The sequence below is a fragment of the Fundulus heteroclitus genome, chromosome 5 (assembly GCF_011125445.2).
Source record: "Fundulus heteroclitus isolate FHET01 chromosome 5, MU-UCD_Fhet_4.1, whole genome shotgun sequence".
Classification (NCBI taxonomy): domain Eukaryota; kingdom Metazoa; phylum Chordata; class Actinopteri; order Cyprinodontiformes; family Fundulidae; genus Fundulus; species Fundulus heteroclitus.
The window spans coordinates 102,501-117,500 of NC_046365.1; the positions used below are offsets into that span (position 1 = coordinate 102,501).

General features: G+C 38.9%; 1 protein-coding gene across 11 annotated transcripts in view; it reads left to right on the plus strand.

Annotated features, from left to right (window-relative positions):
* Positions 1-15,000, plus strand: part of zdhhc5a (zinc finger DHHC-type palmitoyltransferase 5a) — a 65,115-nt gene that overhangs the window by 41,063 nt on the left and 9,052 nt on the right. For 8 of the 11 annotated variants that reach the window (XR_002427430.2, XM_036136689.1, XM_021313111.2 and 5 more), the window contains 8 exons: positions 1,136-1,293; positions 8,900-9,072; positions 9,320-9,422; positions 9,574-9,665; positions 11,274-11,400; positions 11,967-12,075; positions 12,207-12,316; positions 14,850-15,000. The exon at positions 14,850-15,000 is cut by the window's right edge and continues 949 nt beyond it. Coding sequence is in view for 10 of the 11 variants with exons in the window: in XM_036136689.1 (XP_035992582.1) it covers positions 1,136-1,293; positions 8,900-9,072; positions 9,320-9,422; positions 9,574-9,665; positions 11,274-11,400; positions 11,967-12,075; positions 12,207-12,316; positions 14,850-15,000 (1,023 nt within the window). In the remaining variant the exon portion in view is untranslated. Of the gene's footprint in view, positions 1-1,135; positions 1,294-8,899; positions 9,073-9,319; positions 9,423-9,573; positions 9,666-11,273; positions 11,401-11,966; positions 12,076-12,206; positions 12,317-12,479; positions 12,503-14,849 lie in introns of all 11 variants that reach the window. The other 3 variants (XM_021313114.2, XM_012856781.3, XM_021313115.2) reach the window with 2 other exon arrangements.

Here is a 15,000-nt window from a genome sequence, read left to right on the forward strand (position 1 = left end):
TACTGATTTCTTTTTTTTCTTTTTTCTTTTTCACAATGCATCCGATTTACAATTTAAATCCACTTTTCTTAAAAACACAAACACTATAAACCACAAGGAACTTTGTTTTTATTTGTTTTATTTATTTAATTATTTTTATTTGACACAAAAATAATTAACAAACCAAGATGGATTTCTCTAATGGGCTTGAAGTGCAAACTTTAAAATGAGGCAAAATAAAAGGTTACCCTTGAACAAAGATAAGTGTCCCTATTGTGATTAATAGTGCAATAACTTGCCCTTTCATAAAACTCACACAGCAGTTGCTTATGCCTGTGAGACAGCACTGAGGGAATAGGAAGACCATACACAGTACTAGCTGTTCTGAAACTGTAAGGGTAGACAGATTGCTGTTTTCAAGTGAAGCTGCTAAATCGCCAAAAACACTGAAAAAGTCACAAAATTTGTGGCTTTTTTAAATAAAAGTTGCTAGAGGGGTCTGAAAAAGTCCCCAAATATGAGTTGCTAGGTAGGAAACACTGGACTGTCGTTTCTAGTTTTCCTTCACTACCAAGCACAGTGCAGTAGCCACCAGTAGCTTTGCAGTGATAGGAGGGGTTGGTTTTTTAAAATGAAGTAAATTTTAACATTTCATGATATTTAAATACATTTTTAACTCTAATTATGATTGGAATAAGTACGCAAATATACAGTAGCTATGCTATATCATATGCTTTACATTGTTTTAACATATTTTTTAATTGTTTCTAAAGGTGTGGCAGCTTTTATTTTGGTGTGGTGGTGCGCCACAATCAAATACATGTAGCAAAAACCGTTAGGGTAAAAAGTTTCCTCTTTGGAGTATTTCCACAAAATATTTTCCTAAACATATATTCAACATTGCAAGCTTTTACCAAAACAATTTCCCCATTCAGGACTGATATATGGAGGCCCATGGGGTGCATTGGCAAAAAAAAAAAAAAAAGAAATGTTGATTTTCCAAAAACTAAATCTTCATAAATTGCAAATTTGGATTAATTGATAAAAATTGATTTATCGTCTAGCCCTAGATTTTATTCAGAATGTATTCAGGGGATTTGCTGTTGAAGCCACAGCAGCCTTGCAGTATGTATGACCAAATTTATTGTCCATGCAGCGGAGGAAGACGAGGACAAAGAAGATGATTTTCGTGCTCCACTCTACAAGACGGTGGAAATCAGGGGGATCCAGGTCAGGATGAAATGGTGCTCAACCTGCCGTTTCTACAGACCACCACGTTGCTCTCACTGCTCAGTCTGTGACAACTGTGTGGAGGTGCGTCAAAGGACATACACACCCAAAAAAGCTCTTTTCATTTTTTGGCTTCATACCCCTTTGTCTACAACAAATAATTTGGTATTATCCTCATCAAGAGAGACAGTCTCCTCTGTCTTAGAGCTTAACAGAACTCAGGGCCTTTTCTCAATATGTGTACTTACGTATCTGTACTCTTGTATTTGAAAAGCGTCATCAAGTGAAGCAAAGTACTTGTTCCAATCCTAAGTACACATCAAAGCAAGTACGCTCAAAGTTCCCGAATGTGTTTTTGCTCCACCCATTTTTATCAAGGATGCCTTGTTGTATCCTCTGCTGACTTTGGCCAGCAAGGTATTGCAATTATACATTGCGCCACCAGCAGCGGTGGAGAAGGTGAGTGTCTAAATTCAATGTTTTTATACTAAGAACAGTGGCATCTCTGGCATGATAAGTTAAGTGGGGCACAAAAACTCAACACCTATTAGCAGCAACTCATTTTTTGTGATGCATACAAGCTGACTTTGATCAATGTTACATTAAACAGATAAATTAGCATAAACCAACACACAAGACACACCGTTTTATATAAGCTAAATGAGACAGACTGGCAAACTGTCCAGGGTGTACCCCGCCTCTCGCCCGGTGAACACTGGAGATAGGCACCAGCAACCCCCGCGATCCCATGAGGGATTAAGCGGGTCAGAAAATGGATGGATGGATAAGCTAAATGAAATTAAATCTTTATACATAAAATTATAAATAAAGGCTCACTCATAATCTTCATTTTTTAAACAGAAAAGATTCACATTAGTCCTTCAATGAGCTAGCAGGCACAACCAACACTAGATTATTTGGTTTTAGTTTACATTTTCCTGTTTTATTTTGTTTAAAATTTCCCACATTTTATTCCAACTGTTGAACTTGCTTTTATTCCGTTTTTATTTTCCAAAGTTTTAATAATGTAAAGCATTTTACATTGTCCTTGTACTAAAATGTGCTTTACAAATAAATTAGACGGTTGCACCAGAACGTAAACCTAACATGTGCAATTCCAGTATTTTGATTGGACGATCCAAGCTTGGGGCCACATGATTTGTGCCCCACGGTTGTCTACTAAGAGCATTTTGGGCATGTGCACTGCAATTTCAGATTTCCATTATTTAAACAAACGTTGCCCCGGCCCCAATATTAAGGCGCCTCAATAGAATTTAGATGAGCTTGTCAGTTTTCTGGCAGACTTAGATATATAGACACAAATGTTTATAACAGAATATTACTGGTAAGCGGATCGCACTTTTTACAATATTACTCTATAAAGAACGATCCCTTCCCACTGATTATTGCAGGGTTTCCGCGGGGCATTAAAAGTCATTAAATGTGATTATTGGTGGCAACGAAACTGTTGTTATGACCGTATTTTTTTTTAGAAAAAAATAATGTGATTATTGGTGGCATTATTTTTTTCTAAAAAAAAAATACGGTCATAAAAACAGTTTCGTCAGATATATTATCAGATATAACTGATTCCGCCCGTTTGCGCGGAACTGCTTCCGGTTGATCGTAAAGCCGTTTGTTTTTACAATGTTCGGAAAAGAAACTCGAGGCGGAGAAAGATTTGGGAAAATGCAAATTTCAACAAAAGTGGATGGAAAACGAGGAATTGGGGACATGGCTGCAGCTTGTCAACGGTAAGGATGAGGAAGGATTTTGCCGTGTTTGTAAAAAAAAATAAGCTGCACAATGGGTGTCAATGCTTCACGATCTCACATGAAATCGGACAGTGTAGTCCAGGGTATACGGCACATAGCCACTTATTTTTCTGTCAGCATTGTGTATACCCACTTCTGGAGCGATATTTGTGTCTTTTGTTTGAGCGCGCAGTGAGACAGGTATTCAGCGTTTAAACATCACGCGCAAGCGATCAACTCTGATAAACTCCTCTCAATCCACTATGCTCGCTCGCGCTCGGCTCCGTGTCTGCCGTGACCCGCTACTTCCACGCTCAACACCAGCTGTGCGCTCACTCGGCTGTTTCTCCCATAGACACAACATAATGTCTATGGTTTCTCTGTTCGCTCGACTGTCTGTGCGCTGCGACTTCAAAAACTGTCCACCAGCCAATCACAGACAAAGTTCTTTCCATCCAATCAGAGTAGGGCTTACAAATACTGCATTCAGATGGATTAAATGAAAATGCCGCAGCTTTTGGCAGAAATTACTAGACATAACGGTGGAATTGAAGAAAAAACAACAACCAATAAACAGTTTAATATTTTTGCCTAAAATATTTGGTTTAAAATAATTCCTTGAGTTACTAAGTGAGGTGTGAAAAATCTTTTTGTCTCTTTTCTTTCCAGCTTCTGGGTGAAGATGCAAAAGTTTCTTGTGATCATAATCAGCATCATTGTCATCATTATTTAAAGAGCACTTTAACACGAGGTAAAACAAAATAACATCTAATAAAATGACTTGGGTAAAGACTCAACAGTTTAAAACAACAACAATTATAGTAAGCTGTTCAAAACCTTAAAAACAAACAGAAGTTCTTTAAACTGAACTCTAAGATAAACCGGCAACCAGTGAAGGGAGGCCAGGATCGAGTAATATGCATTATTTTATGTTTTTCCATTAAAAGGTGTGTAGCAACATTTGAACCAACTGCAGACGTTTGAGTGAGGACTGACCGATTCAGAGATAAAGAGAATTACACTAATCCAGCCATGATGAAATGAAAGCTTAGAGTAGTGTTTCCATATTTTTGCCTTGAAAGAATAGGTTTTACCTTTGCTTTGTTCCTTACATAATAAAAATGATTTAACTGAGGTCCTTTTTGACTTTCAAGTTTAAAATCACCGTCCATTTTAAAATCGAGGGGCTAAACATTCATTGTCAGGTTGTCTAAATCAACAGGATCAGCAGTTCTTTGGGTGTTTAAACTGGTATAATTGACAATTCATGATTTGCAAAGACAAAGTGATTTGAGTTTTGATGTTCTCCTCATCATTAACTATATCTCTTTCTATAGATTTTCATTCAATTTAGGAATTTCCATATGCCTTATCATCTAGGTCTATATTAAAAAACCTACAGTAAAGTAATGAAATGTTGATTCTGTGTGTAGTGTAGGAATTCCTTCTATTTAAACCAAAGAAAAATTTACATTACCTGCAAGAAGCTTGATAAAATCTTTAAAAAAAAAAGAGACAACAGTATTTTCACACCTCACGTAGTAGCTCAAGGAAATATTGTAATCTAAGTGTTTTAGGCTAAAATGAGTAAACCCTAGTGATGGATTTTTGGGTAAACTAAATAGAGCAGTGTTACATGTCATTGTTTCTAAAACAGCATTTTTCTGAGCTGCGTCTAAAAGGGCAAACAATGAGAGTATACCCACTTCTCCAGGGACCACTACACCAATACGGACAGCCACAAATCAGCTGCAAGGGGCAGACAACAGCTCCATAGCGACATCTGGTGCGGCCAGGCCCCACTGGCCCCAAGTCCAGAGTCTCTACAGACCAAGAATAATTTGTCACAGAGTGTAGTTTTAACTTGTTTTCAAGCTAGAAAGTAGACCTCAAAACTTTGTCTATGCAGTCAGTTTATCCAGACTGAAACGACTTTTAAATGGGCTCCGATGTTTTTGGAGCAGCACGTTGGCAGCCAGTGGTGGCTGCAGGCTCAGCGGGGGGTTGGAGTTTGTTTTCCCCGCTAACCGTAAGCTCATTTTCCGCTACCTGTCATGTATTTATAGTGACTGAAAGTCAGATATAAAGCGTTTCAGTAATGTGATGGATAGCTGCAAGAACTAGAACATAAAGTGTATTATTTTTCTGTGTAGATATGACATTTTTCATTAATGAAGGTATTTAATAAACTGTCACCAGTTTTTCCTTACAATCACAATTTTATTTGTGTTCTTAGCAACTTTTCAGCATGTTAATTCATAAAAAGGTTTTTTATGTAAACCTAATTTAGTAAAGCGTGAACCCGCAGCTTCTGTTAGACTTTATAACCTTCACTTCTCCCAACAACTTGGCAAAAATTTCCATGTCTGCTAGTTTTGTTCAGTCTTTTTCATAATTTTAAACAGTCTGTGTTTTTGATGCTTAAATATACATACACCTTTTGCACATTTCTTAAAATCACCCTACTCTGTTACACAGTCTTCATTTTTTTTTTTTTATTCTAGCTGCAGGTCCCTACTCAGTTTAGCTCTGCTCCGCTCTTCTCTACTTGGTTTATCTTTGCGTGGTTTGTGTTTCATCCAGCCTAGCCATGACAGAGTGAAACGCCTACTGTGCCCCCCTGTAAATCCATAGATCTGACACAGCGTGTCTGTGTATAGATAGCTGAAATGTACTTTTTCTTTTTTTTTTCCTTCAGGTGTGGTTCATTGTTTGTAATTAATATTATATTTTGGTTTTCAGGCCCGTCATTCATAGTGGTCCTTAATATTAATTCAGTCAAACATCTGCTCGAGTCCACTTGGTTTGACCCTGTTGGAGGGTCTGAGATGGCCCAGCAACAGCTTTTTAGACTGGCCCTGAAAAAATTCTGGCAAGCGGACAGAGCCGAGTGGTCTGGGGCCAAACCAAGCCGATGGAACTGGGGCTTTTGCTTTTTTAACAACTAACAACCATACAGTATATTTTTCTTATATTGCAAATTTGCCCTTACTGTAAGTCTGTTACTCTAGTTTTTTGTTTTTTGTTTGGTTTTACTATTGCTTCCATTTGCATTTCCATTTGCATTTTTAATACATGAAAAATATGTTTGTTAATCAGTGTTTAGTAGTTATTGTGCAGATTTAAAGTAGCACTTCCGGCTAGATGCAGATAGGTAAAAAAAATAAATAAATGTAAAATAATTTTTAAGCAGTTCCTGCATATGGATCCAGTGAAAACTTAAGGAATAATGGAATATATTACAGGGTTCCCACGGGTCCTTGAAATCCTTGAAAGTTTGTGAATCTGAAAAAATAAATTCAAGGCCCTTGAAAGTTCTTGGAAACAGCCAAAAAAACACCTTGTCCTTGAAAGTCCTTGAAATTTTTTGTGGGGTTGAAAGTTCACACGGATGACGACTCATGTGTCATTATTTTACTACCACACGATCTTTTAAAATTATGTTGATTCCGCAGACTTTTAATTTGCAAAAGTACGTTCGCTCTTCTTCGTTAGTTGGTAGGCTACGGTTTAGGCCTATGTGCGTCCAATAGGTTACATTCACGCAGTGTTGCCAACTCAGCGACTTTGTCGCTATATTTAGCGACTTTTCAGACCCCTCCAGCGACTGTCTTTCAAAAAAGCGACTAGCAACAAATCTAGCGACTTTTGGAGACTCTTACGTGAAAGCATGTATCGTTCATACTCTTGTCCTCCAGTGGCAAGTACTGCCGTGGGCGCCTCCCCCGTCCCAACCCCGTTCTCCCGCTACCACAGGAGTCCCTCTCAGCGCTGCAGTCAGAGCCATAGCATGTTTACCCTCAGTGTCCAGACTGCAAATGTTGCGCGCATGCGCCGGGATTCCCGGTGCAGGTTGATGAAACAAATTGATATAATTCTGAACATCTGCACTTTTTTCCATAAAATTCCATGAAACGGTAGGCTAATGTACATCTTATATGTAATGTAGTATGGCATAGCCATGTACTGTGGATATAAATGTAGGTTATGAATATGATCAATATCAATGTAGGCTATAAATTAAGTCCACTTTCTTGCATTCCTTCTGACCCAACAACTTCTATGCTGTTTAGTCTTTTATTTAATTTGCATTGTATTAAAATATGATAAACTATTCAGCGGTCACAGTAGGTAAATGCCGCCACGTGTGGTCCTTGAATTTGAGGAAACTGGTCCTGGAAAGTCCTTGAAAGGTCCTTGAATTTGATGTTCACCAAGGTGTGGGAACCCTGATATTAATAAAATCTATAACTCTGTTGTTGGTCATCATCTGCAAGTATTACTCAACTGAGACAAAATGTAATTATTATATAATTAAGTATAAATATAATCATTTATAAGCAAGAGTTATAATTTTTTGTGTACAACCATGCTTCACTATTAGCAGAAGTCTGAAAAAGTAATATCAGACGGTGAACCAATATTGTTAGTAAAGCTTTTTTATAATAACGAAGTTTAGCTCATAAAAGATTTTTTCTTTAGTACTGACACTTCCTCCAGATTATCCTGCCCATATGTCAGAAGATTTAGTTTTATCAGCCATTATAAATGTGGTATTCACAAAGTGAGTTAAGCCGTTGGGTAATGTACAAGTCAACAATCCGCCATTTCCTGTCAGATGTTGCTATTATGTGACGAAGCACAGACCATTGCAATTGCCGTCCTTGTACTCCAGTACTAGGCAGTGCGTACTTTCTGCTGTACTTCCTAAGAACATAGTTGTGTTCTTCAGTATTGAGAAACGGCCCAGGTCAGGAAGATGTCCTGTAAATCTGACCTTTCTTTTCAGGCTCTTCCGATCTGTTGAGCAAAGTCTCAGACCGCCTCACGAGGACATACCAGGAAGATTAAAAAATGTCTTCTTTCTCTTTGCGCTTCTCACTTTCAGGGGTCGCCACAGTGTCTCCATCTGTCTCCATCTAACCTTGTCTTCTTCATCCTCTTCTCTCACACAAGCTGCTTTCATGTCTTCTTTCTCTCCATCCATCCTCCTCTCTGGTCTTTTTCTAGCTCTCCTGTCTGTCAGTTCCAGCCTCAGCATCTTTCTGCTGATGTGCTCACTATCCCTCCTCTGAACATGTCCAAACCATCTCATTCTAGTCTCTCTGGAGTTATCTCCAAAAGATCTAACATGAGTGTTCTTGCTGATCTACTCGTTCCTGATTCTATCCATCCTTGACACTTCCAAAGAGAACCTCAGTATCTGCATGTCTGCTACCTTCAGCTCTGCATCCTGTCTCATAAGTGTAAAAACTGTACAAATTATTATTCACTAATATTTTTACTACCTCTCCCGTGAAGTTAAGGATCCTCCAATGTCTCCAATCTGTGTTCCATAAACACAACACATTTTATCCCAGTGAGGTATTCTGGAGTTTAACCACAGGACAGAAGCTTGTTTGCTGAACCCTGTTTCAGTGCAGCAGGCAGAGCACATCACATGACAGCCTGAAGCCTCTTTCATTGTAAAGGGTGGGGAAAAAAGCTTCTAGGCAGGAAACCCAGATTCTATCAATCATGTGCACACATTATAATACAGTTTGACAAACCAAAAAGTGCGTTCACAGCACAGCACTTTTCCAACAAAATTGTTCTCTGAGATTACCATTATTCCTCTGAGCAAATAGATTCCATCCTTTGGTTTTGATAATGTTGCTTAGCTGAGATGAATCCTGAATGATTTAGGACATTTTTAAAGGTTATTTTACCACAAAGTATAGTTTCTTCACTGAATCTAGTTTGTAGGAGATAAAACCTTTTGTACAGACTTTTTACCTAATAAGACAGTCTTGCTGTTTGTAGTCTAATAATTTTTTTAGTAAAAGCAAGAAATAAACACTGCAATCTAACTCTGCACATTTCACACCAGCTGAACCAAGTCATTTAAATTAATCAACTCCACTAAACTCTTCACTTCTTGTGATTTTGACTTGTAGGAATTTGACCATCATTGTCCATGGGTGAACAACTGCATAGGCAGGAGAAACTACCGCTACTTCTTCCTGTTCCTGCTGTCTCTGACGGCTCACATCATGGCCGTGTTTGGGTTTGGCCTACTCTTTATTTTATACCACCGGCAGAACATTGACCACCTGCACGCCATTGTTACGTATCCTTTCAAGTTTGCTAACCCCCAGCCACCCATGCTGGCCCCACCCCTGTTTGAGACTGCCAGTACAATTGGTTAAATGAAGGATGTGTGGGAAAAGTTTAATTCAGTACGCTGTGGGGAGATTCTGCTAAATGTTCCTACACGATTATTGAAAGTAAAGCCCTTCCCTTCATGGAATCCAGTCTGTGATCCACTGTAGGCCTGCAAAGTTCAGACATACTCCCTTAACTCCCTGCTCTTCCAGGCTGGTTGTAATGTGTGTTGCAGGCTTATTCTTCATCCCTGTTGCTGGGCTCACTGGCTTCCATGTAGTGCTTGTGGCAAGAGGAAGGACAACCAATGAACAGGTAGACAACCGAGGCTTGTTACACAGATGGCTTCAAAGTTTATTGAGAAGAGCGTTCACAAAGTTTTCAGTTTTGATAATGCTGTTCAGAGAACCTGTCCAGGAAAGAGTCTGTGCTTTATCCAGGAACTCTGTTTTCTCTCTGACTTCAGGTAACAGGAAAGTTTCGAGGGGGAGTGAATCCTTTCACTAATGGCTGTTGGAGGAATGTATCTCATATTCTCTGCAGTTCCCAGGCACCCAGGTGGGCTTATTTAAACTCTTTGGGTTGGCACAGAATACAGTTAGGGAAGTAGTTTGTTTGGTAAGAGGCTTCATATCTCCTTGTTTTGTCCTGTCAGATTCACTTTATTTCTGAGGTTTCAGCCTCCAAGTAATATTAATTATTCTTAACTTAATTTCCATTCCAGCTCAGTGATTTCCTTTTCCAGTTTGGAGTTTAATTCTTACTAATTACCAGTAATGACATAATCATAAAAAATGTAATGTCTGTCCATCAACATTGCGCCATCTGATGTCTGAAATCTGCCGTTCAGAAGCTCACAGAACTCTTTTTGAAAAATGGTCTTGATTTATTGAGTGTGAAAGCAGAGCTTTAAATGGTGGCAGCTTCTCGTTTTGTTATAGATTGAATCAAAAGGTTCTGATATGAGTATATTCTACAATTCTCTGAACCACCAGCATTTCGAATCATTAGATGAGTATCTGAGGAGCAGAACACCCAAATAATGTTTTGCAGTATCTTCATTTATTTGCGTCTGGTGGTTGTACATAAATACACGTTGACACTGTGTATGATCCAGCTATCTATCCTTAACTATCATTTCAAATGAATCTAAACCTTTTTCTATAAATGTTAATATTGTAAGCCATTAACTTCTAGTCAGTCAGGACTACGTTTCAGGTCAAATTCAAAAGCATTCAAGATGTAAAAACACGAAGGAATTAAATTTGTCTTCTCAGGTTCAACATATTTCTAAAAGTAAAGTAATAGGACAGAACTATTTTTATAGAACTAAATTGAAGTGTAATAACAGTAAAACAAAAAATATACCGTGCAAAAATAAAAGGCGGGAATTTAAAGCTGCATGTCAATGAATTAGAACAAATCAATTTATTTCAGTAATTTGATTGAAAAAGTCAAACTCTTATAGTGATAGTGATAGTCCAACTGTTTATTTTTGTTCATTTTGATGATTATGGTTTACAGCTAATCTGTTTCTTTGGTTACATAAGAGCTAAGAAAAGATTTGTATTACAGATAAGTCAGCGTGCTATAAAGTTTACCCACGTACAGAATGTGCACTCTCTTCTTGGTTGGGGCCCCTTTTGCATGAATTCCTGCATCAGTGCGGTGTGACTTGGAGAACTTTGACCTTGTAAAGAGCCTTCAGATGACCTGTGTTGTGAATCGGCGCTATATAAATGAAATTGAATTCAGTTGGTCCACATAAGATTTACACCATTGTTTTCTCTGTGTCCAGATGCTTAAACACTCAGCTGGACTATTACAGCATGGGGAGATGACTCTTTCATCGCGTTATCTAGAATCTTGATGTGCAGAAGGGTTACAAGATGCAGAATACAGGAAAAAAATATATGCAACTTCTTTCCTGACTGCCCACCTGATAAAGTGGTTACTTTTATCCAGGCTCGGGGGATGGAAGAGAGTTTAATTTAAAATCATCTTTACACCTGATAAACAGCAACACTGACCTTTGAACTGTCCCGAAACTACAATAATGACAGACACTAAGTTATTTCTTGAAATAGCTGAGACTGTACTCAATGTGCCTCTGCATTGTGACATTTGTGTGCACTGATTAGTATTGCCACCATGCTGTCTCTACAGGTATCTGGGCAGGAAGAAGTGTGTGCAGAATGTGAAAGTGCAGCCTCCATTTCTGCGGCTGCAGCTCACCGAGGCTCAGCTGGCAACGAAGATTCTGGACAACGGCATCCAGGGAGACTTGCATAGGGTAAGAGCGACAGCATGAGCATGTTCACCTGCTTTACTAACACCCTGTAACTGAATGCTGTGGTTTTAGCATTTTAAGTTAATCACCAATCACAGTTGGAAGAAGGAAACTCTTCTGTCTACATCTAAACATGCATTCCGTGCTTTCATTTCTAATTGGCAGTAGATAGCTTTGCCTGCAGGATGGCAGCAGGAGGTTTAACTCCACTAACCGAGTTCTAGAGCTCCACCCAGATGATGACGGTGATTATTATTGAATAACCAGGTGACTGGTAGTTAGTTAGTGTGCTTGGATTTACATCCGACAAAGCATGTTTGCTCAATTTACTGAGTATTTAGTTCATAAATCTCTCTCTTCTACCAAGTTTCACTGGCTGCTGTGTAAAAGAATCAGCTGCCAGTATAAAATTTAACTTGCTAATCTCTTATTGTGTTATCGAATCAAAAAGTTAGAAAAACACAAGTTCAGAGGATATATTTGTAGCTGCTTGTAAAAATTGTGCATCACTTACTGTTGCTGTTACTAAAAAGACAGTCAGGACTATCATGCCTCCTTCTGTTCTGTAGTCCAAGTCCAGTCTTGAGATGATGGAGAGTCAGTCATGTGATGCTGAGCCTCCTCCTCCTCCTAAGCCAGAGCTGCGCTACCCTGGACTCAGCCAACGGAACATGGAAGGTAAAGTGATGTCATGTGACCCTCCTCTTGCAGCTCACTTTGTCTTCATTTCCACTTTCATAAAAGAAGACTTGCTGCGGATTGTTCTCCGGAGTGTGTTTCTGGTAAACTGTGTGGATGCTTTCCTGCAGAGTGCAGCCTGCTGGGCAAAGCCCCTCCCACCCCCACCATGTACAAGTACAGACCCAGCTACAGCCCGGGAAAGAACCACACAACACTCACTCATGCTTACGCCAACCAGGTAAGGCACATCCAACCAGTTGCTCTACAGATTGCAGACATAAACTGCTGTGTGTGTTTCATATATTTGTGTCCCTGCTTCTGCTTCTTTTCTCACGTCAATCTAATACATCTCCATTTTTTCCTTTTGGTTTCCTGTTGGCCATCTTGCTTTGATTACTCAGTGGCTTACTTTTGATCAGTGTCAGTAAGTGATTACTTTAAAAGCATTCCCCCGTTTTCTCTTTGATTGTGGTGTCCTGCCCCTTTGTTAGATCTGGACATGGGTCAAATACTGAACAGAAACCCTCCCCAGATAAGAATGATTGCATCTAGTGGTCAAGTAGACGGCATCTAAATAATTTAGGATTCATGCACACCGATAGAAGTTAGTATTTGTGCCCATGTCTTGTCTTGTCCAGATTCCTCTGATTGTCCAGCAGTAACCAGGGCTGCTCCCCTGTTTCTTCAGAATACATTTTCTGATACCCTTTGTAGTTAGAATGGCAAATCCAAAGTCATTTCTAGCGCCGTCCCATTACATTTGTCAACAGTTTAATTTAACTGTCAGTAATGTCCTCCTAACGGCCTCTGTCCTGTCTGTCCACATGTGCTTTTCTCTGGCTCTGCACATGCAGAGAGGTTAGCTGATGCTGGAGGGATGCTTGTCGCTTCTCAGACAAGCTCACTCTTTGATTTGGTCTTCAGAGTTAATATTCTAATGCATCTCTGGAAACAATCAGTACAGAAAGACGTGACACATGTCAACACTGAGGTCTTTTTGCCTCCAAACCTTAATCAATGGGACTGATTGACTCAACTGAATTTAGTGAGATTCATTTAACTCAGTGATGATGTCATGACAACACCTCCTTTCAGATTAAAGATTTATTCTCTTCTTTTCTTCAGATAAACCCTTTTGTTAACTGGGCAATAATACTGGGAGGAATAAGTCTCCCACCCTTTTTACATTATAATGTATATAAACATGCAAAATGTTGCTATTATTAAAACAGTCACATTAATAGATGAAATCCATGTATTAGATAGACTCATGTATAAATCCACAGATTCTGAGCTTTGAAGGCCAATGGAACGTTTGGTCTCACATTTCTCTTACTGTTTGATTATGTTCCTTGACATTGCCCGTGTCGGCTCAGATTAAAACGGCAAACAGGGTTCCTGTGCAGCCAAAGTCTAGAAAAATTATGGAATTCACTTTTTATTATGTTGAGTGTTTGGAGGAGGATGGAGGAAAAAAGGTTGAATACAGAAGAAAATACAACTGTAGAAATAAGAGTAGTATAGAAAAATAAAGGGACTTTCACTTTAGCTTATATTGTGATAATCACCTGTATGTTTGAGTTGCCACATCACAACCCAAGTCAGAGTCAAAGTATCTTTATTAGTTTACTTGAGAGAAAATTGCCTTGGCTACAAGGATCAGCTGCATTCTACTAAATATTCAATGTCTAATAAAAGGAGTCTCAGTAAAATAAGGAATAAATATACTATAGTAACAACAGTTCATAAATGACAGTTCAACTAAAACGATCATATTAAAAGTGTGCAAATCAATCTTTAAAAATAGAATCATTTCAAACACCACTGCCCTCCCAGTTTGCTGCTGTAGATCATAGATGTGGCTTCACATGTGTCCTTCCCCTGTTAATCTTCTCATCCCACCCCAATGTGCTCAGTAACAAGCTTTACAAACAGTGGGATGAACAAATGTTTAAATCTGTTATGCTTAGTCATAAACTAAATTCAATTAAATAAACGAGTTATTCATTTTGATTTTTGAGTTACTAACAAACACATATATTCCAAATAAAAATGTGTAATTTATGCTTTGTTTTATTTGGTTTTGTTATTTTGTTAAACGGAGGTGTTGCTGCTCACAACCTATAATTTACAGGACCTGTATTTCAGTTCCATTTTAACTGATCAAGATTGTCTGGATGCAGAAAGGTTAAATAAGCCTTTGCTACACTTGTGAGTGATGAAGTTTCTACACCGTTGTTTCATATTTTGTTAGGGGAAAAACGTTTTGCAGATGCCAATAATTTGATAAAACTGAAGTCACAAAACTAGTTGCAAATAGCCTTTTAAATGTAAATGAAAATACAATGATACTGTAATGTTGGTATATTCTAATACATCACCTGTACTGGGTAATACTATATACTGCAGTATTTGTGTCACAGCCAACATGCGTGTAGACTAATGAGCGTTTTATCACTGCATCGTCTTCTAAAATCTTCAGGTGAGTACAGACTTGAAGTGTGAGGATGTAAAACCTGGGCCCTGCACACAGTTGGGTTCCTTTGTGTAAGCGCTGGAATCAAGATGTTCTTCTCCAAGAAACGTGGAACACCACCTGTAGCAGAACATGTTTGTGTGTCTCACAGTCACTGCAGACCGTTTGTGGTACTTCGGCAGGCTTTCTGTTTAGTGATGCTCTAACTGCCTTTAGCTCTGTGTTCTTACTTGCTCAGCATGGTTTTTCTTTTTTACTTCCCTTCCCTCCTCTCCCCCTCTTCTACCTCTTCTAGTTAAGCCGAGGGGAGAGTGTTGGGAGTGCAAGGGAGTCCTCCTCCTCCAGCTCCTCCCTCCTCCAGGCCAGTCAGCAGCCTGGCTTCCGTTCGCAGCCCAGCTTGGACCGAAGGGAAACTTCTTCGGACAGAGTGGTAGGAGGACTCGGTG